The sequence below is a fragment of the Telmatherina bonti genome, assembly GCF_933228915.1.
Source record: "Telmatherina bonti genome assembly, chromosome: 5".
Classification (NCBI taxonomy): domain Eukaryota; kingdom Metazoa; phylum Chordata; class Actinopteri; order Atheriniformes; family Telmatherinidae; genus Telmatherina; species Telmatherina bonti.
In genome coordinates, this window is record NC_136623.1 from 32,367,381 (window position 1) to 32,388,447 (window position 21,067).

Below are 21,067 nucleotides of genomic sequence, written 5' to 3' on the forward strand. Positions count from 1 at the left end.
ATATGCAGTATGGACTTTCCAATAATATTACAAAAACTGTTAGACCATCATTTCAGATCAGATCTTTGACAACAAATCATGATGTCACAGCTAATCTTTCTCCCAGCATCCCCACTGTGTATACGAAGCCTGAATTTACTTTGAAAATTTAGTGTAATTACGATGTTTTCTATTTGTTTTCAACGCTAACAAACCTGCTCCTCAACTCCTCCATCTAACAGAAATAACCATGCAAGATTCACTGAAGAGGTTGTGAGTAATGTTGCAGTAATGTGTCTGAAACACATGATTAATGCAGTTTTTCTGACTTATCAACAAGAAGAGGAAATAGGAAATAAAAAGGATAAATGAAGGATTTTCTGTACATGAGCTGCGATAAAAAAAAAAAACAAAAAAAAAAAAAAACCCTCCCTAGCAACAGCACCAGAACATATAGAGTCTATATGCAGACAGAACAGCTCTGTTATCTGTGTCCAACAGCAGCAGGAGCCTCTATGTGATGCCTGCTCATCCTCGTGTATCACTTCCAGACTCCACAGTCTCTGCATCTCATTGGCTCCATCTTTGTTTAGCTGCCATGCTACACTGGTCCTGTGCTATGTTTGAACAGTGCATTCTGGGTAATTTTTTTTCCCTCCCTCCCCCTGTATGTTGCTTGAGGATGAAAGAGCTAAATATAAGCGATGTGCGTTAGTGGTTCATTCATGTGTAGCTCTTCACTGAATGCATCAGCCATGCAACATGGCCTCTTTCACACTCTGTGCTTGGACACATAAGGTTCATGTATGTAATAAACTGATCCTCGTAACGCAACAGATGTTTAGCATAGAAGCTACATGAGGTGGAACATGTATTTGCATGGGTGTCTTCAGAATTGTAGCTTTCAGCCAGGGGGACTCGTGTACATTTGGTTTTGGCTCCATGACCCTTTCAGCTGCTACTGTCACGAGGATTTTAAAGAATTTTACTGCATCCTGCAAAAATGAAAGCTGGTTTCCAAGGAAACCACCTTGGCATGTCCCCAGTGGGGCTTTGAGATTTGTAAAATATTAAAAGATAGAAAAGAGGATGACACTGTCTTCCTACATGCCTCAGTGTGTCTTCTGGCGCATGCATCTTGGTGGTTTGCCTTCAGTTGTACTCACACACATCGGCTTTGATATCACTTACAGTTATCGATGAGACAAGCTGCAAGCTGAAATTGGAGTCGTGTGTGAGTATTGTTGGGTGGGGCTGGTGCCGAGGGGATCCTGATCTAGTATTCATCAGCAGTTACCCGACACTGCATCGGTCAGCGGGGCACACGAGTTCAGGAGAGCTTTTTAGTCAGTACTAAGTAAGTCTTGGACTAACTGTCATGTTTTAATCAATTGCCAGGAAATTAGGAACATTTGCAGAAACTTTTTATAATGGGTGCAAATATTTACTCAGCGCCCTCTTTATTAAGTACACAGGATCGATTTTTTTGGTAACACAAGTAGTTAATGTGCCACTAACATGCCAGGAACTCAATACATTTAGTTAAGTAGACATGCTCAAGACAAGAGGATGATGCACCATGTCACAAAACTCAAATCATCTCCAAATGTTTCTTTTTTTTTAACATGACAATGAGTTCACTTTCCTCCAACGGCCTCCACAGTCACCAGATCTCCATCCAACAGAGCAGCTTTAAGAAGCGGTGGAATGGGAGATTCTCAACATGGATATGCAGCTGACAAATCTTTTTTTGTGTGTCTTTTTACTTTTTTATTTTCTGTTGGGGAACATACACAAAAGACATTAAAACCCCAGGGTGTAAGAATTACTCCCATCTAGTGGTTTGCAAATTGAATGCAAACAACTGAGTAGTGCTTTCTGACACCTCGCTGTTTAGTCACAAATGTGAAAAAGCCATCATCTTGCACAAGTTTGCGTGTCCTGTCAGCTGATGAGGTGCAGAACAATACATGTGTTTGTTTCATTATTAATGCTGGTAAGTTACAAGCATGTCTTCCATGTATTAGCTAATGCTAGTAGCTGATGTCATCGTGTAAAATCATGTGACTAAAGGATAACATCAAGCCCCACCCCCTTGCAAAATCAGCTGAAATAAATTATGAATCAGACGGAAAACTTTGGGAAAATATGACTGAAAGCATCATACGGTCACCTATGACATCTGTGAAGAGTAACAGCAAGTAAAACTGTTGCAACAAAGCTTTTCCACTGTAGGCTAACTAACAGATTAGCAACTCTGCCATTTTATACACTGTGCAACAGTAAATTATCAAACGCAAATGGGAGGATAAAGTAGTTCCTGGAACATAACGCCACAATAAACTTCACTGTTATATTGAATGAAATGACAGGGCAGAAAGCTGCAACCACGGCCTCAGTTCTAACGTCCCTCTCCCTCATGAGCTGTTTTCACCTGGTAGACGCTACACCCATGTAGACTTTCCTTTTCTCTTCATTATTATTTCTTTTTCTTTTCTTGGATTTTTTTTTTTTTTTTACCAATAAATACAGTTAAATGAAAATAACTTAAATGGCAAAACAAGAGAACAAAAGCATAAAAATGCAACTATTACATAAAATATGTAATGACTGGGTTATTGTGCAAACTGTCAGACGTAAACAGCAGACAGCCTCTGCAAAACTGCCTTAGATAAGCGAGAAGTTAAATGTGCAAAACTGTCAGGAGATGTATGGTGAAGTACATAAAGTGTCAGAAATACCAGGGATCCCAACACTGATCCTTGTGGCCCTCCAATATGAATGACACTTAATGATAATTTTATGTTTTTAAGGCAATCATACAAAGTATCACTTGTTTTTATGAATTTTAGTAGTTTTCCATCTTGATAAATCAGATTTGCAGCAACTGTGTCACGCATTCATGTCAATATGGAATAAAATTTCTGGTAAATGTTTCCTACACCTTGTTGCATGCATGCCTCCAAGAAATGAGGCTGTTCTGCAGGAAAAACAGGTTCAAACACAGTACTATAAAAAATAATAAGTAGCTGGTGTAGCGTATTATCATTAACGTTAACCTGGGATCCAATGTCGGAGCGACAGTGGGTGTTTTAATTATTAATTCGCTGTGTCCTTAGACAAGCGGACAATCTCGGGGCACCACCCAGCCCTAAATTTGTTATACGGTCAGGCAGGGAATACCGTAATATGACAATGATATTTGTTTAATAACAGATAACCATCAGTCTCAAAATACGCTTACTGTAAGTTCTCGTCAGAGGGAACAAATCACTTCTCAAAGATCGATCACGCTACCACGACTTCTTAAAATATAACACACTTTATTAAAAACCACACCGGTTAAAATCATCAGGCACAACTGAAATTAATAATGCAAACCAGAAATAGCATCAGTAAGCATCAAATACTGAATTAGCCAAGATGAGACAGAGAGAGAGAGAGAGAGAGAGAGAGCTAGAGAGAGAGAGAGAGAGAGAGAGAGAGAGAGAGAGAGAGAGAGAGAGAGAGAGAGAGAGAAAGAGTATGGAAGCTCGAGCCGAGCCAACAACAAAAATGTAACATAAAATTATTAAAGGTAAAGTTATGTAAGCAGCTTACATAACTTACACAACTAGGAAGGTTGAAAAGATGGCAAGTCTAATGAAGTTAACTAACTATGTCAGGGTAGACTATCAGGCGGATACCGGGGGAATGGATTTAAAAAGGGCAGCTTCTGCTAAGACACCAGCTGGATCGGAGACAGTGGAATAATGGGTCGGCCTTACTTCAGCGCCTTGGTGGTCGTGAACCCAAACCTTGGGTCCAGTGGGCAAGGATTCAGTGGTTGTCCTGATACTTGTCCAAAGGGGACCTCCACAGAAGTCAGGAGCTCGCCTGGAACCGCCTGGTTTGACGTCTGAAGCTGGACCAACTCCGATTAGAATCCACGGGTCACGGGTGCCGGCAAAGTCCTGGGATCAGCTGGAGCAGTAACGTTCGGGTCATCCGTGCGTTACTGGTCACAGTCTTTGTGGGCCGGGAGAGCAGCTTCGATGGTGTGTCCGAAGCAAAAATTGTTCAGCCAGAATTGGATGAGTTTTCTGGTGTTAAGCAGTCGAGCGAGCTTATTGTAATAAAAAACTAACACGACGCCAGATGGACAAAAACACGACTAAAGCAAACATCAAACGAAAACGAAGAGAAAACAAAACAAGAGAGAAAAAGTAAGACCAGAGAAGAGCAAAACAAGACGAAACAAGAGGGAAAAAAAACAAGAGCAGAAAAAACAAACAAGAGCAGAAAAAAAAACAAGAGACAGAGTTCCGGGAAGACCCGCAGTTAAATTTGCCGGCGCTCTGGGGTGGACTTTAGATTATCTAATCAGAGTGCAGGGGTCAGGACATGGGATCAGCTGGATCCCATACTAAGTTCTTGGGGAATTAAACTTAACATTTTTCCAACCTCAAAACATGTCTATAAAATCCATTTATAGATAAGAAGAAGTATGAATGATCCTTATAAACATGAACCTTAAAACAGTTTTGCTGCTGTCAAAAGGGGAGAAGGTTTGTTAACAGGTACAAGACATTTCAAATACACTTCACCGATGATTTTCACTTTCCACGGACCTGGTGGGTCAAAAAATCATGTCCACACAAGTTCTTACTTTGAGTCAGAGTGGTTAATAACAACAGCATATAATGTTAATCACTGTGTATTTAATCAGCCTGAAATGCATATCTCAACCTGTTCGAGGGTGTTTGCTAGATGGCGCCATTGCTCCATCCAAGGAATCACAGAAATTAACTAACTTGCTAACTTCTGTGGATTTCACATCTGAAAAACAGTTAAAGTCTTGGATTAATTTAGAAAAGAAGAAGAGTCCATTTATCCAGGTGTGCTGAGGATACATCCAGGATTTTATACAGTTTTAGAGTTCAGAGCAAAAAGGTCCTGCTCTGGAATTTGGTCTTTGTGTGCTGTGGATACAAAGGGACCTTCTGGGGTGATGGACAACAGGCTCTTACCAGGGTCCAACTTCAAAAGGGTGGTCTACCCGGGTGAAGATGGATCTGTTTTGGAGATGTGTGGATGGACTTCCTTTTGAAGTAGAAAGTCCTGAGTTCTTATCTGATTCGGGGGTTAATTCGGCCTTGGGAGGTTGCTACACCGGTGAGTTTATATGGGATTGTAGTTTAAAAGCTCAGACACTTTAGATTCTGCTGGAATGCCACCAGAACTGTGCTGCGAGCACAACTCCCATATTGTCCTTCCAACCGTCTGTCTGAGCCACATCTAAATACAACTAAAACAAAAACACAGATGCTTATCAGAGAACATTACACTCGTAAAATCAGGGCTTCTTGGTTAAGGTGGAGTCTATGTTGTTATTTCAGTTGCAATGTCCGTTTCACAGCTGACAAAAGGAAAAAGTCGTTAAAATGTTTTTTTTATTGAGACTTTAGATGCATTATAAAGGGGGATATGAAAGCAGAGACAGCAGGAGAGAAGTTAACAGATGGCCACTGATGACAACTGTTTTACACTACTAAGGAAGCAAATGTCTGGTGTTTTATGGAATTACTGTCAGTATTATAAGAGTAAATGTTGATGGAAAATGTCCTTTTCATCACCAGTTCAGATTCTGGCTACATGTAAATAAAATTCTGCAAAAGCTTCCATACTGTTCAATAATGTCTCAGTGATACACGGTAATAACAACTTCAAGCCATTTTTTATTTAAAGCTGCTGTATGTTTTGAAGGATATTTCAATTTAAAGTCATTTTTGCTCTTTTTGATCTGCCTACTCAATCAAGCAATGGAATAATCAATAGAAAACTGGATTAAATGATTATTTCATGCAGCCTGAGATGCTTTTTACACCAGAAGTCTTGTGTTACTCTGTAACGTTCTTTCCCGGTAATGTTCCTCCCGCAGCTTCATTATGACTGTAGAAAATGATCGCGTCAGATCTGAGGCTGTAAAACAAAGCGAGGATGTATGCGGCATGTTCAGTGTGTGTTTGTGCTCACAAACATGCTACATGCGTAGAAGAGCGTGGAATCTGTTTCAAGCTGCACACCATGAATAACCTTGTGAAAAAGCTGAAAAAAATCCTCAGGCTGGTATGAAGGACGCGTTTGCAGAGATGCTTTGTTGGGACTGCAGCACAAGAGGACTGTTGATCTCACGTTGAGCTAAAACATGAATGTTAGCTTCAAACAGTTTTTTTTTTTTTTTTAAACTGCAATACGACAAAGATTAATCTCACACAGTGTCATTATGACAACAATGCAGAGCCTCTTTGCTGTTAGCAGTTTGGCTTCATCTGTGTGTGCATGAGTGAGACATTACAGCCGAGTGGTGGAGTGCATTCTGGAGATTTAAGAATCACAGCAAGCTCTTGCTGAAGGATAAACTCTGTGGTTCAGGATCATAGCTGTTCTGCAGCACCTTTCACTGCTCCTACAGTCCCTACTGGGCCTTTGTTACATTGATGTTACAGTTTAATTTATCACCTTCTGCTGCTGTACTTGTGTAGATCTGCTCTGTGAGCTCTGATCAGCCGCAAAATACATCTTATCTTGACAAGAGCCCCCTGTATACGATGCAGCGCGAGATATTTCCAGTCCTAATATGAAGCATACTAAAATCACTGGTACAAACGCAGCTGCATGTTGGTGACCAAACAAAACACAGTTTAAACCCCGAGCAATTATATTGAAATTTTCCTCTATTGTGCCATGATGGTGGAATGACCTCAATAACTCTTTTAAGAGCAAGCTGAAGACTCAGCTCTTCAAGAAGCTCTTCTGCTCTTAGTTTAGCTATATTTGTCAGAGGAGTTGGAGAACTTTGCCCAGTTCTTTGCATCAAACATTATGGTATTAATTCTTTGTATTTCAACATAGGTAAATATTGTGTGTGCCCTGTGATGGACTGGCGAGCTGTCCATCGCTCCAGCTTCCCCACGACCCTTAATCAAACTAAGCGGTTAGGATAATGAATGAATGAATGAATAATATTGTTGGATGGGAAGGGAGAATAACAAAAAACAAACAAACAAAAAAAAAACAAAAACAAAAAAAAGCCTGAAGCACTTCATGATTTTGTGTTTGTGTTGTTTTCATGTATGTCGCTTTGGATAAAAGCGTCCGCTAAATGACTGGAGAATAGAATAGAATAGAAACATGAGGACAGTAATGTCCTCTTCAGAGCTTCTCTACTACCAGCAAACCACATGAACAAGAAGTCAAATGAAATAGATGTCTTTGTCATCACTGTGGGACAGAAACTCTGAGAGCCAGCAGCCAAAAAAAATCCATAATTCATAAATCAGTCCTCCTTTTTTGGTTGTTTCTGATCAAAACTTTTATTTCAACTAAATAAACTCTGTTAATGTGTCTCCTATGACTGTGTAATTGTCTGAAATGAATCATGAAGATCCTGGTAGTGTCTACGAAGATGAAGGAGGTTTTCTAGCGAAGTATTCACTCTTCCCAGCAAATCTTGGGCTTCACGCGACTTTCTGGCTGAACTTCGGGCTTACCCTCCATGTTCCTGGCTCTAATGATTAAAACATCTGTAAAACTGCTCAAGTTTACTTTTTTTTTAAGCTTCCTCAAAAGACATTACTTTCCCAATCCTAGATAAACGGCTGCTGTCCTCTGGTTTTCACTGAATGTAATATGTTTTTTTTGTTTCAGTAGGGGATAACCATTTACATGTTCCACTGTGTTCCAGGTGAATTTACTCTGACACAGCAACACATGTCTTCATTTTAACATGTCTGTAGTAATCTCACATGTCTCCGTTGTCTTTTGAGACAAAGCATATATGCACAGTCCTTGTAGTTGTGAAAATTTACTTCATTAATGTTGAGTTTGTCTTTCCAGACAGGAGGCAGAAAAAAAAGACCTCATGAAGAGGATTTTAAAACCAGCGATGTACTGCTGGGAAAACCTGCATCTTGGTATTCATGTGGATAAAACTTGGCTTCTTAGCTCAACAAGCACCTCAGATTGACACGTTTGGGCCTAACCCAGGCTACCTTTGGTTCTTATGGCTCAGTTACAGCGTAGTGTGGGCCAGAAGTGGTCCAAATATGATGAGCCAACCTGGACATAGATTATAGCAGCTTCCTTTTAGCCACATGTGGTCTGAGCCACACTTCCATGGAGACAACTTGATAGCTGAGGGTAAATATGGGCCAAAAAAAACTGCCGATGTGGGCCAAACATTTTATTTTGCTATCTAAGACACCATGTAACGCTTTTGTCTGATTTAAATTCCTGCTGTAGGAAATTTACCACAAGCTGACCACCTGCAAGTGTTTTCGTTATTCTTGCAGAAATCCCATGGTTACTATGGTTACCAAGCCTATAAATGTGTAAAACAACAGATTTATTTATATTTTTCGCTGTCTCTAAACTTTCTGCCAACTGTTTAGCATGTGTGCAGGTCACACAGGAGATTTGCATTACCTGTTAGCATTCCTAAGGTTGTACCAAACAGAAGAGCCCACATCACACCCGCGTTAAAGTCTCTTCACTGGCTTCCTGTTGAATATCGTATTTGTTTTAAAATCCTGGTACTTACATTCCGGGCCCTACATGGACAGGACCCCTAGTTACATTGAGCCCTACAGTCCGGCTCGAAGTATAAGGTCGACCGGGAAACACCTGTTGATGGTCCCACGAACCCGTTTTAAAACCCGGGGAGACCGTTTTTTTAAAGCCGTCGCTCCCCGTCTTTGGAATGAGCCTTCCCAGGATCTGCACTCTCTGGATTCAGTAGATGTTTTGAAAAACCTCTTAAAAACACATTTGTTCAGGCATTTTAGCTCCAAAAAGACTCGATGACACTTCTGTGTATTTATACTGTTTTTATTTATTTATTTATTTTTACCACATGTTGCAGGTTTTCATGTTTTTATTGTTGTGAAGCACTTCATGACCTTGTGTCCATGAAAAGCGCTGTATAAATAAAGGTTATCTTATCTTATCTTATCTTATCTTATCTTATCTTATCTTACCAGTGTGCATACGTTCCTGTGTTTGACCTGTGTTGTAGCGCAAGGTGTCAGCTTGTTACACACCTGAGAGGTTTTCATAGAAAACTATGAAGAATATAATTGACTTTATAAACAACTATATTTTATATTTGTGATATCTAAAACCCAGTCCTGGCAGTTAGTGTAAGGTGTTGCATCATCTTGTATAAACTCATAACTTAAAACCTGAAAACGTTTGTTAATCCAGCTCCTTTGCAAGGTAACCTGCAAATGCTCGTACTAAACTACAAATAAAAATGATGTTTATTAAGATGACATGTGCAGAATATGCTGTAAATGACAGTTTTCAGCATCAGGCGTTGCAGAGCCGTCTGTGTATTTTATCACTGCGTCACTGTGAGTCGAGGCATGATGCAGAACAGATCATTATTATTCCATTTGCAGGTTATTGCAGTAAATTAAATATGGATTCAAACATGCAAATAGAGAATAATTATTAGTCAGCGTGACTATCTGTGTTTATGCTAGCACTCAGCCGGGCCCACACCAGGTCCTCTGCGTCTCCTTCTTACTCACACTCATGCATATAAATAAAAAAGTAGAAAAGTGTGGGGGTGTGAGGCCGGGGGCGGTGAGTCAGGCGTTGCTGCTGAGTTACTGCTCAGCATCTCAATCAGAAAAGAGATTTGCTTTCCATCTTTGCTCTCATTGGATGATTAGGATTCAGTTCTGTGGCATATCTGAATGTTTCTGAAGACTTTGTGTGTAACACGTTCACTGAGTTCATGAAAGATTCACAACTCTGTTTTTGTCCCTTCCTGAAACAAATTATGCTGCAGCTGCATTGTCAAGCCAGAATCATTCATCTCAAGTTCTGTAAAACACGGATCAGGCTTAGTTTGTCACAAAGTACTGAGTAATTGTTCTGGAGTAAATAAAAAAAGGCAAGGAACAGAATACAGCATCCCCACAGTGAAGCATGGCAGTAGTAGCATCATGCTCTGGGGAAGTTTGACATGAAAAACTTGTCACAAATTAAAGTATGAATGATGATGCTGGAAAACTCAATTTAATCAGAAAACTGAACAACAGTTTCCACTTGAGACTGTCAGCGACTGTAAGTTTACAGCTAAAGCAACACATTTTGAACTGTTTAGTCGAGCCTGTTATACCCATAGACTGTATAAAAAATGTCATCCATAGGTTTCTGAAAAGCTGAATTGAAGCTTGATGGGCGGTTACTACCATCGCCATCTTGGTAGAGGCATGCGCGTTGTCTCGCCCGGAAAATACAAATATGGGCAAAGAGATGAAGCTGAGAGGGGAGCCGTGAGCATCATGGTGAATGATTGACATCGAGCGAACTCTGAGTTTTCTGTAGCTTAAAGCTAACCAAGCTAAGCCGGAGATAACAGGAGCGAATGGAGGTAAGTGGGCTAAAGCTAAGTCACGTTGTTAACCAGCTAAAAACCACAGTTATTCTACGTTCTTCTGACTTGAAGCGGGGGATTGGGTACCTGTCAATCAAAAGGACACGCTCCTAACTATGCCGAACTTCAAGATTAAATTACTTTTAAACGGGCGAGTTAGAAAAAAATTCACTCCCCCCACAGTTGTCATGAAGGTAAACCTGCCCTATAAACCGAATATGGATATAAAACCAGGCTGTAGACATGTTTATTTCTGCTGTGAAGCTGACCTTTTTAACATGGGAGTCTATGGGGATTTGCTCTGTTTTGCAGCTCCTAGCGGATGAAGGGGGAACTGCAGTTTTATGCACTCCTGCATAGGCTTCACTTTTAACCACTGGAGGTTGTCGCTTGGTCATACCCCTGAATTAGGGTAGAAAGAATCACACGAGTGATTATTACTGCTTCTCTCATGCGATGGGTTCATTGCAATGCAAAATACATATTTTATATAAAAAATGCAAATGAAGTCATAAACAACCAGTAAACAACTGCTATGTTTCCCGTAGCAAGGCACGTATTGAGGTAAAACCATTACATCTCAAAATAGCATAAAACCTCAATTTGACTTCACCAAACTAGCATAAAACATGCTGTAATATATTTAAAAACTGTAAACGCCATCAAAACATCTACAATATTCACCATTACCTGAATTAGGGTAGAAAGAATCACACGAGTCATTATTACTGCTTCCCTCATGCGATGGGTTCATTGCAATGAGGAAACGACGCGCGATCCCCCTAGTGGTAGGATGAACCAATCGATCACAGAGCAACAGGATTTAAGCCTCTTTAGCTGCTCACCCGTGCATAATGGATTAATTTGAACAAGATAACAAAATTCTGATGAACAATGTATGAAAAGAATGAATCTAGTAGCTATAACTAACTCTTGACTGAAATGTCTTTTACTATTCATAACAAACCTTGTTGCTTCTTTTAACCATTTTAAAATTAAATCACATTATGAATAATTCTTAGACTGTGGGAAAGGTAAGCCTATGTTATCTCAACCATCACACCTGGACTCCAGTTCAGACCTGTGATGTTATGTGAAGCTGTTCGAAGTCAGAATCCTCCCAGTTTGGTAGAACTGGAACCACCTTTACTATAATCAGCTAAAACCCCAGAGGATGGGTGTGCCCGATTTATTTTCTCAAAGAAACTTGCGACTTCACGTTTCATTTCCTTTGTCCTTAACTTTGTTTCACAACTTAAAACGTTTTGCACCTTCGTCGCAGCAGGAATGGCTCGTTGATCAAGTAACACAAACCCCACAAAAATCCATTTAGAGAATCACGAGGCAACAAAAACAGTAAAAATGCTAAAAGAGTGAAACTTTTGCATTCATGTCGTACTTCTCGTCTTTATGTTCCTATTTATGGAGGAAATAGAAACCGTAGCTTTGCTTTTTGTCCCAGTCTGATACAAACTCTCCAAAGAAAATACAGAAATACAGAGAGCGAGACAGACAGAAAGACACAGAGATGAGAGCGTAGGATGATGCAGGCTGCTGACTCATCAGCCCTGTGGGGATTATCCTTCACACATGTGTGTGTGTGTGTGTGTGTGTGTGTGTGCCTGCTGTCTTACTATCAGAGAGGAAATGCACAGCCATCATTACTGCATGATGAGAGCATGATAGAGGAAGCAGACTCCTGACCATCAAAGGCAAAGTGACCCTGAACTTATTTCTACATGATTCATTCATGGTTGTATTCTGATACTCATCCTGTGTGTTTATCAGTCCAGGACCTCAGTAACCACTGTCCTGCATGTCCTGTTTCTGCTCCAACACACCTCAGTCAGACTGAGGAACTTCCTCATCAAGTTCTTTGCAAGCTTATTTCATTCAGTTGTGTGTGTTTTTTTTTTTTAGTAGGGTTACATCTAAAACATGCAGGCAGGATGGTGGGCCCTGAGGACCTGGACTGCGAAACACCATGTTAAAGGTTTAAAGGAACATGGAAATGGAAAGGAAATGTGAATGCACCCAACAAATTCTGATTCAGATCGAAGAAGTTGACTCGGTCCGCCTACATACGCAGCTCTTGTTTCGTTTCAAGCAGACCAAATACAGGAAGCAAACTACAAAAAAAACAAACAAACAAATGACTTCCTGCATTTGGATTAGTATTGCATTGTGGGTAAATACACAGTGACGGTGTTAAGAGTCCTCTGCCTCATCTATTGTCATACTGTGTTCATTGTTGCAGTGTATGTCTGCAGGATACTTGCATGAGACAAAATAAAAAACCCAAAACAGCGATTGTTTACTGCTCTTATGTTTAATGGAGTTTTTTTTCTTCACACGGGTCTTGTCCTCTCTTTTGCTAAATACTGGTGCAGCGCCACGATTAGTGGGAATGGGGATAAATAATTCTCATGGTTTGGACCATTTCACTAAAGTGCAGTGTGAACGCAATCTCGGTTTACATGGATACACCCCCCTACAACTGAGTCGAGTCCCCAGTCGGACTGAGTCTGGCGGACTATCCTGATATGAATGCACCCTTAGTGTCCAAAATCGATCCTTAAGGGCCGCTGTCCTGCAGGTTTTTGACGTATCTCTGTTCCAAAACCTGGCTTCTATTAAATGGATCCAACAGCCAATGAAGTGCTGCACAATGAGTAAATCATTTGAGTCAGGTGTGTTGGAGCAGGGATACACCTGCAGGATTGTAGCTCTTGAGGATTGGAGCTGGACACCCCTGGTTTAGGAGGAATCTACCCATATTGACCACCTTCTTTGCTGTTCTTCTAATCTAGAAAGTTTTGTGGGCCAGAGAAAAACTACTTCAGTGTAGAGAAAGAAGCCTTTGCTCTGCTGTGGGCACAATCATTCTTTTATGTGAATGTTTTCTTTGAAACTTGTCGTTTACACTGACCATAACTCTCTGGTGGTCCTCCATTGCATGCACAAGCTAACGCTGTCCAAAGCTATTATTTTAGACCTTTGGCACAAGAAAGGTCGGGTCACAACAGGTCTTTGCAGTTGCTTTGATAGAGGTTTATCAGTAATGTCACCTTTAGCTTGTAGGTAGAGTTTATAAAAGTTAATCTCGGTTAATCTCGCTCTCAGAAATGCAGCGCTAGTTTGGTTTTTATGTTTTTCATTGTTTTCCATAAATCATGAAGTTATTATCCTGAAGTTTGTTATGTTCAGTGCTCACCAGCAGTGTTTGAGCAGAATTTATTTTGCATGAAAGAATCAGCAGGATTTGATATAAAAGGATATTTTTGCATGTATGGAAACACAGATAGACATAAAACCAAATCAACCGGGTCAGGGAAATCCTTCCTGCATTTTTTCAGCCATGTTTGCCTTCCGAGTTTCTTCTTCACTGTATTTTCATCTTAACACGCTGTTTATATGCAGGGTGTGGCTGTCAGGTATGCGCTGCGGGAGGGGGAGGAGGGGAGCCGGGAGAAGAATCTTATGAAATATAAGAAATGAACAATTCCATTTTGATCCAAACGTTTGGATTGGTCAGAGTTTTTATAGATTTACAGTAAACTGAGGGATCTAACTATATTTCTTATTGTTCGTGATAACAATATGTATAGACTACTATACAAGGAACCACTTCACCCAGAGTAAAAAGAAAATGTCTCTGAGCAACATTCCTTACTATAATTTTAAGTTTAGACTCAATAACACCTTTATAACACTTATTTCTGACCATTCACACATGGAATTTGTCTTTGAAGTCATACTTTGTGACACAACGACATCTCAAGAAGGAGGAATAAGACCATTTTTTCAGCCATGGGGTGGTAGAAAATGTACTTATCCATTTATTTTTACACAGAACACTTCATGACTGTCAAGTTTCCCATGAGCAGAGCAAACCAGTCTGCTAGGCAGACCCTCCTATATATATTATCAGGCACCATCCTCTCAGTTCAATAAGCCAATCACCATGGATATCTGAAAAGAATTAATCAACAAAATTATTCACAAAACACGATTCTTTTAAATACATTCCACATTCAATAATCCAGCACATGAACTCAAAATTCACCCAGGTTTATATTAGCATTTATACACGTCTCAATGTTCATATTTATACCACAAATCAGTTCCAATCAATTATTCAATAAAAAACAAGACCCACCCATTTACACTGCAGTAGCACTGACTGTAGTCAGGCCCTGGCAATGAAGAAAAGCCATCTCAGAAAAGACATTTTGGAGAGGAATGATTGACATTACTGAAAGTATATACATAAACAGAATGTTTGGTAAACGTAAGTATAAACCAAGCGACAACCTCCGGCGGTTAAAAGTGAAGCCTATTCAGAGGTGCATAAACCTGCAGTTCCGCCTTCATCCACTAGGGGCTACAAAACAGAGTGAATCCCTATAGACTCCCATGTTAAAAAGACCAACTTCACAGCAGAAATAAACATGTTTACAGCCTGGTTCAAAAATCCATTTTAAGTTTAATAAGTCAGGTTTACCTTCATGACAACTGTGGGGGGAGTGAATTTTTTTCAAAATTTGGCATATTTAGGGGCGTGTCCTTTTGATTGACAGGTACCCGATCTCCTGCTTCAAGTCAGAAGAACGTAGAACAACCGCAGTTTTTAGCCGGTTAACAACGTGATTTAGATTTAGCCCGCTTACCTCCGTTAGCTGGTTAGCTCCCATTATCTCTAGGTTAGTTTGGTAAGCTCTTAGCTACAGGCAACTCTGATTTCACTAGATGTTAATCATCCACCATGACGCTTACAGCCCCCCTCTAAGCTTCACCTCGTTGCCCATATTCGTATTTTCTGGGTGAGATGACACGCATGCCTCTGCCAAGATGGCGATGGTAGGAACCGCCCACCGAGTTTCAATTCAGCTTTTCAGAAACCTATGGCTGACGTCACGGAGGCTATGTCCATCTTTTATATACAGTCTATGGTATAAACACAAGAGACGCCTCAAAACGTGAGGAGCTAGTGGCTCCTAACATATTGTCCTGCTCTAACAGGCCATACTGCAACAAAAACGGTCCGGTTATGTCAGCCAAGGTCCAGTAAAAGTAGTCCAGTTGGTCCACAACTTTTTTAGGTTGAAAATTGTAGCCTTTGTTCCTTGTGTTCCTAATCATCAAGAAGGTTTCTGGACATGAGGTGTGCTTGGGAGTTTATATTTGTCGAGTTTGTAATATGATGGATTTAATGGTTTTAGTTAAATCTGTTGATGTGTGAGAAATTGTGAAAAAAAAAAAAAAAGATAAACATACTCAGTGCTATGATAAAAGGAGCAGGTCGTGGAGCTTTAGGGTAATAAACAGAGTTCTGAGAAGGAAAAAAAAACAGTTGTCTAAATGACTCACAGGAATTAAGGGAAGTCGTTGCAGGTCTGTCCTGTTTAGTTAAATGAATCTTTTTAAGAAGATCTCGGTCATGTTTTCTCTCCCCCTCCATCCATCACATCCTGACTTATCTCGCTCCTCACACCTGGAGGTTTGTCATGGACCACTGCTGTTTGCCAGTTCACAGATTTCTCCCACAGTGGCATATTTTTCAGGCTGACACAGTTTCCTGAGTTCTTAATTCAGTATGTGTGACAAATAGATTAATGGTGTAAAAGCCAATTTTTCTTCCATTAACGCAAACCTCCTTTTACATTGACCTGTTTTTGGTTCTAAAGTGTCCATCACTGTATTCTCTCTTGTTCAGGATCTGATAGTAGACAGTAGTGTTGGCCTGAAAGCTAACCATCACAAAAAACCCAACTCAGACGACCATTCAGCAAACTGATCAACAAATTCTTGACTTGCAATCTATTTTTTAAATACTCAGACTTTGGTGCTGATCACACTGAAGAGTGACGTGCAAAACTAGCCCAGTTTTAAAAACAAAGCACAGCAGAACATACCATCCAATCAGAAGGTTTAAATGAGCCCCTGCCTGCTCATTCCTCTGTGTTTCATTAAAGTATCGGAGGCTAAAATCTGAAAACTTTGCTCAGATGGGTGTATTTTGTGCTAAATTTAGGTTTATTTAAAACCTTTGACTTTATAAAAATCAGATTAAAAACTAAAAACAGCAATTTGAAGTCTGATTTTCCAGTGAGGATATGAAATAAGTCCATTATTTCATCCTATCATTGTGAGGTTTCATGAATGGCAGTACTGAAGACAGCTTGCCTGGCACACCAGACTGGACTGTTCTATATATTCAGTACAGAGCGACTTAGTCTGGAGACCCTCCCCTTCACGGAGATTCGCATTGGTCTTAAACAAACCGGCCAATCTGATTGGTTGATCTGAGGAGACTCTTGTCTCTTGCCTTTCACATTTAAGATGGCGCACGGACGTAGCGGGAGTTCGTTTCTTTTTGCTGTAAATGCTGTTTTAAATGACCAGGAACTTATCAAATCCTCAAAACCTCAACAACTGACAGCTAAAATGACACAGGTCATTCATGTCTTCTGTACTGCACGCCATGTTTATTTTCTTCTGTTGCGTTCGCTCAAGACTTCTGGACATTGTAGGCTGCTGCTTTATTGATGTCACGTCCGCCATTTTTCTGATTGGTTTACTCCGCGCATGTTTGTCCCACGACCCTGAATTGGATTAAGTGGTTTGGAAAATGAATGGATTTCAAAGTGCTTTACAGCATAAAAAAAAAAAAAAAAAAAAAAATCACAATTACGCACATACACAACCACACATGCAGCCCGAACACACAACCCCAGCTTCCCCTAAGCCACTATAACCAAAATAAAACACTACCTTCAGGTTTCTCTCTGCATCTGGTCTGACACTGTTGCAAGGAAACAATATCTTGGGGATCCGTCCACATCAGGTGCCACCCTAGGAGTGACGTCGTCACAGGAAGCGCCCAGGCCAGGGCTCACTCCACAGCCATTACCGGCGACCCCAGCCAGGACTACCCCCACAGCAACGCCACTGATCCAGAGGACACCATCAAGAAAACACTTAAGCTAAAAAGTTAAAAAGATCAAATAAAAAAGAATATAAGCAAGAAAGAAACAATAAAGACTTGAAAAAAAAACAAATGTGAGTTTGATAAATGACCTAGAAGAACCCAAAGAAAGATGTGGGCTTGTGTTTAGACAGTTCTGACAGCAGTTTTCGACATTAACATCATATGCTACGATATGAGCTCTAAAACACAGAAATGATGTTTATCTAACATAATCTATCCCCTTTAAAGTCCTCTGTCAGGCTGAACAGGAAGAGAGGAAGGGAGAAACAGACACAAGCCAGGATTCTTGCTATTTGAAGCTCCTTTTTTAAAAATCTGATTTAGACAAGTGGCATAAACACCTCACAGAAGCAGCTGCATGAATCAGCAATTCATGAGAAGATAATAATGAAAGGGTTGATGCAGATGAATTGGTGTACAATAGCCGCTTTCCCGCTGTAGGAACCATTTGAAGTTCCTCTAACCTTTTCAGTTTTTCAGACAGATCGGAGCTTAGGAAGCACGACCCTCATTCCCAATGACCATTTCAGCTCCTACTCAACGTCTTTCCAGGGTTCTTTCGCATAAACATCACATATACGTAGACACCTCGTTGTGCGCTGGAGAGTGAACCAGCGTTGCCACCATATTGGATGGGTCTCCGCTTTCGAGTCTTGCTGCAGAGTCAACGTAGTTTCCCCAAATAACTGTTTTCTGTGGAACAATGTGTACATATTACACACAAAGAAAACACTTTTCTACATAACTGGTTGATAAATAATGTTAACACACTAAATAATCTACTAAATTCAAATGATAAATTCTACTCCAATGAGGTGTTTATTACATGGTAGCTTAATTATCTCCACCAAGGAGGTTATGTTTAGACCGGCTTTATTTGTTTGTTTGTGTTCAAGATAACTTAAAAAGTTATGGACGTTTTTTCATGAAATTTTCAGGTCTTTTTGGAAATGTGGAAAAAGGAAGAACTAATTTAATTTTGGTGGTGATCCAGATCACCGTTTGGATCCAGGATCTTTTTAAAGGCCTTGGCGGAGGTTAGCGCTCTCCAAGTGTTTTTCTAGGTAACTTTTGAATAGCACAGTTTTGATACAATACTTTATTTTCATGCTTTGTATAACTGTATCTCTATATTGATAAATTATTAAATGTAAATTTAAAAAAAAAAACGTCAACCGTAGTCAAGAGAAAGCCAGTAACCATTCTCGTATTTTGTTCAGCATACGGTTGCAATAACCGGCAAAAAATTTGAGAGCAGATTATGTGGAATTACATGTCACAAGGTTGAATAATAATTTATATGACCAGATAGAAATAGATAGATCAATCCAAAAAACATCAATAAACGATCAAACATATTAGTATTAAATTCATTTATACATTAATTTATATTGCAGCTACCTTATGTCTTAGTGAAATAGCATTTTAAAAATATATTTTAGCATTAAAGCATGTTGTTTTAATATAGTGATCTGTAACAATATCTCTGTCCTTTGTAACAAACCGAACTGTGAGAAAAATCAGGGGAAAATTCGTGAAGTTATTGTTGTGGTTGGACCAACACCTTACAAATGAATGCATTGGAGGCACGTGGTAGACCCATCCAACATGGCTGCGCGATTTACGTCGCCATCTTGGATGGGTCACTACGTGACCTATACGAGCCCACTACGTCACTCGTATAGGCAGCGTCAGTGAAACATGCCCAAAAAGAGCGCCGCTACGTAACTTCCGCCACATCAGACCCCGCCATCTTTAAAGCTTCTGTTTACTGTGCAGCAAAAGCATTTTGCTTCCGACGCGTTTCGAAGGATCACAGCGAAACACAAAGATTTTTGCAAAGATAACTGCTGAACTTCAGACAGATTAATCTCTCCGCGAAGCAGCGAACGGAGGAAATGAAGAGAAACCAGAGTGAAACGTGGGACCTCATCCAACCAGTTTTCCCAGACAACATCGGGACGAAGGACTCTGCTGCCGGACTCGGTCCTGAAAACCCGGTGCATTCAGATGAGCTCCAAGGTTTGTTCCTAAATAGGTTTTCCGATATACATCACTAGTTTTACAATATGTTTCTATTTGATACGGTTCTGATCCATGTTTATTTTATCAGAGACGGACCCGGACAGCACTGTGGATACTCCCGCCAATACGCCGCCGCCCTCGTCCAGGTAAACGAAACTCACCGCATGTGAAGTTGTTCTCAGTTTAACTCTGTAAAAACACCAAATATAAACTGTTGACCTTTGTTACTTATATTCAGTGGTGTAGTCCAGGGTATACGCTAGTATCTACGGCGTATACACACTTCTTTTCAGTCAGCATTGATCACTGTTTCTCAAATGGGGCTACGAGTACCCCTGGAGGTACTTCAAGGCATTTCAAGGGGTATGTGATTTAAAAAAAAAACAAACATATATTTTTATGTATTCCTTAAAACATCCTTAATTACATTTTTATGAATATATTTTATTTTTTTTAGATATACTTTAATAAATGTAAATATAATAATAATAATAATGATAAGTGTACATTCACAAACTAGTCTCCTTGACAAAGCAAACAATGGAGTCCTGGTTGAAGCTTAGTGGAGATGTACAAAACAATGGCAATTGTTTTGCATTGTTAAAATGTAATAAATCAAACGCAAAATTTCATCTTTTTTCTGAACCAAAAGTACTTAGCAGTGGTTAGGGGGTACTTGGCTGAAAAAATATTTTACAAGGGATACTTTGTTGCAAAAAGTTTGAGAACAGCTGGCATAGAGTGTATCCACTTCTAAAACCCATGTGATGCTACTTTTTTAATTATATGTGTGTCTACACATGGAGCCATGTCGCCCAGCAGCTCAGCTAAGGTTACCAGTGTGCTACACTGGTGTAGTTAACCATCAGCTGCGTTGACTTTAGCCTGAACCTAGACATAATAAAGATACATGTATTTATGTCGATGAGCCTGCCTCTCACTAGTCTGTGTGCCAGGATTGGTTTAGTCATTTCATAGCTCTTCTTCCCTGAAACATAAGAGCTGAAATTATGTGACAACACATAAACTGATTTTGGGGTAAACTAAATATGTCACTTTTTCTGGGCTACTTTTTTCTGTTTTTATAACTTGAAAAATTGAGAGTATACCCACTTCTTGAGGGACCACTACACCATTGAAATACTTTTTTTTTTTTTTTAACCAGCCTGCTTCCAGCTTCATCTGCAAACCTTGGGCTGGTGAAGAAAACATTGTATTTCATTGTAAACATGTCGTTTGGAGTTGTAGGGTATCAGAATTCACATTGTGCTAAATGTCTGCCCTCCCTGTGTCATTTCCAGGAAAGAGAAGAAGGGCGAACACTTTCCAAGCTGCTATGCAGGAAATGTTGGAGGCAGATACAAAGCAACAGCAGCAGAGATGCTTCAGCTTTTCCGGGAGGAGGCGGCCCTGGATAGACAGGAAAGTGCATCTCTACGTGCATCGCTGGAAGAACAAAACCGCCAGCAAGCACATTTGTTAGAGACTCTCGTGGGTTTGTTGGGCAGGATGGCACATAAACAGCAACACCACACCGGCTGATTGTTTTGTAACACAGAAAACAAATTCTGCCGCATGTAAACAGTTTTACAGTTTTTAAATCTGCACTGACACTTTCATTCCTGTGTGTTTGGTGTTTCAACAAA

General features: G+C 40.1%; 2 protein-coding genes across 2 annotated transcripts in view; both read left to right on the top strand.

Moving 5' to 3' along the window:
- snap91a (synaptosome associated protein 91a) overlaps positions 1-21,067 on the top strand; it is a gene marked incomplete at both ends in the record, with an annotated part of 59,617 nt that overhangs the window by 13,711 nt on the left and 24,839 nt on the right. The window lies entirely within an intron of this gene.
- Positions 19,295-21,003, top strand: LOC306755930 (uncharacterized protein; the record flags this gene model as incomplete). Its single annotated transcript, XM_079240520.1, has 3 exons — positions 19,295-19,418; positions 19,510-19,567; positions 20,723-21,003. The coding sequence occupies 3 exons, from the start codon at positions 19,295-19,297 to the stop codon at positions 20,961-20,963; spliced, it is 423 nt and encodes a 140-aa protein (XP_079096646.1). The 3' UTR covers positions 20,964-21,003.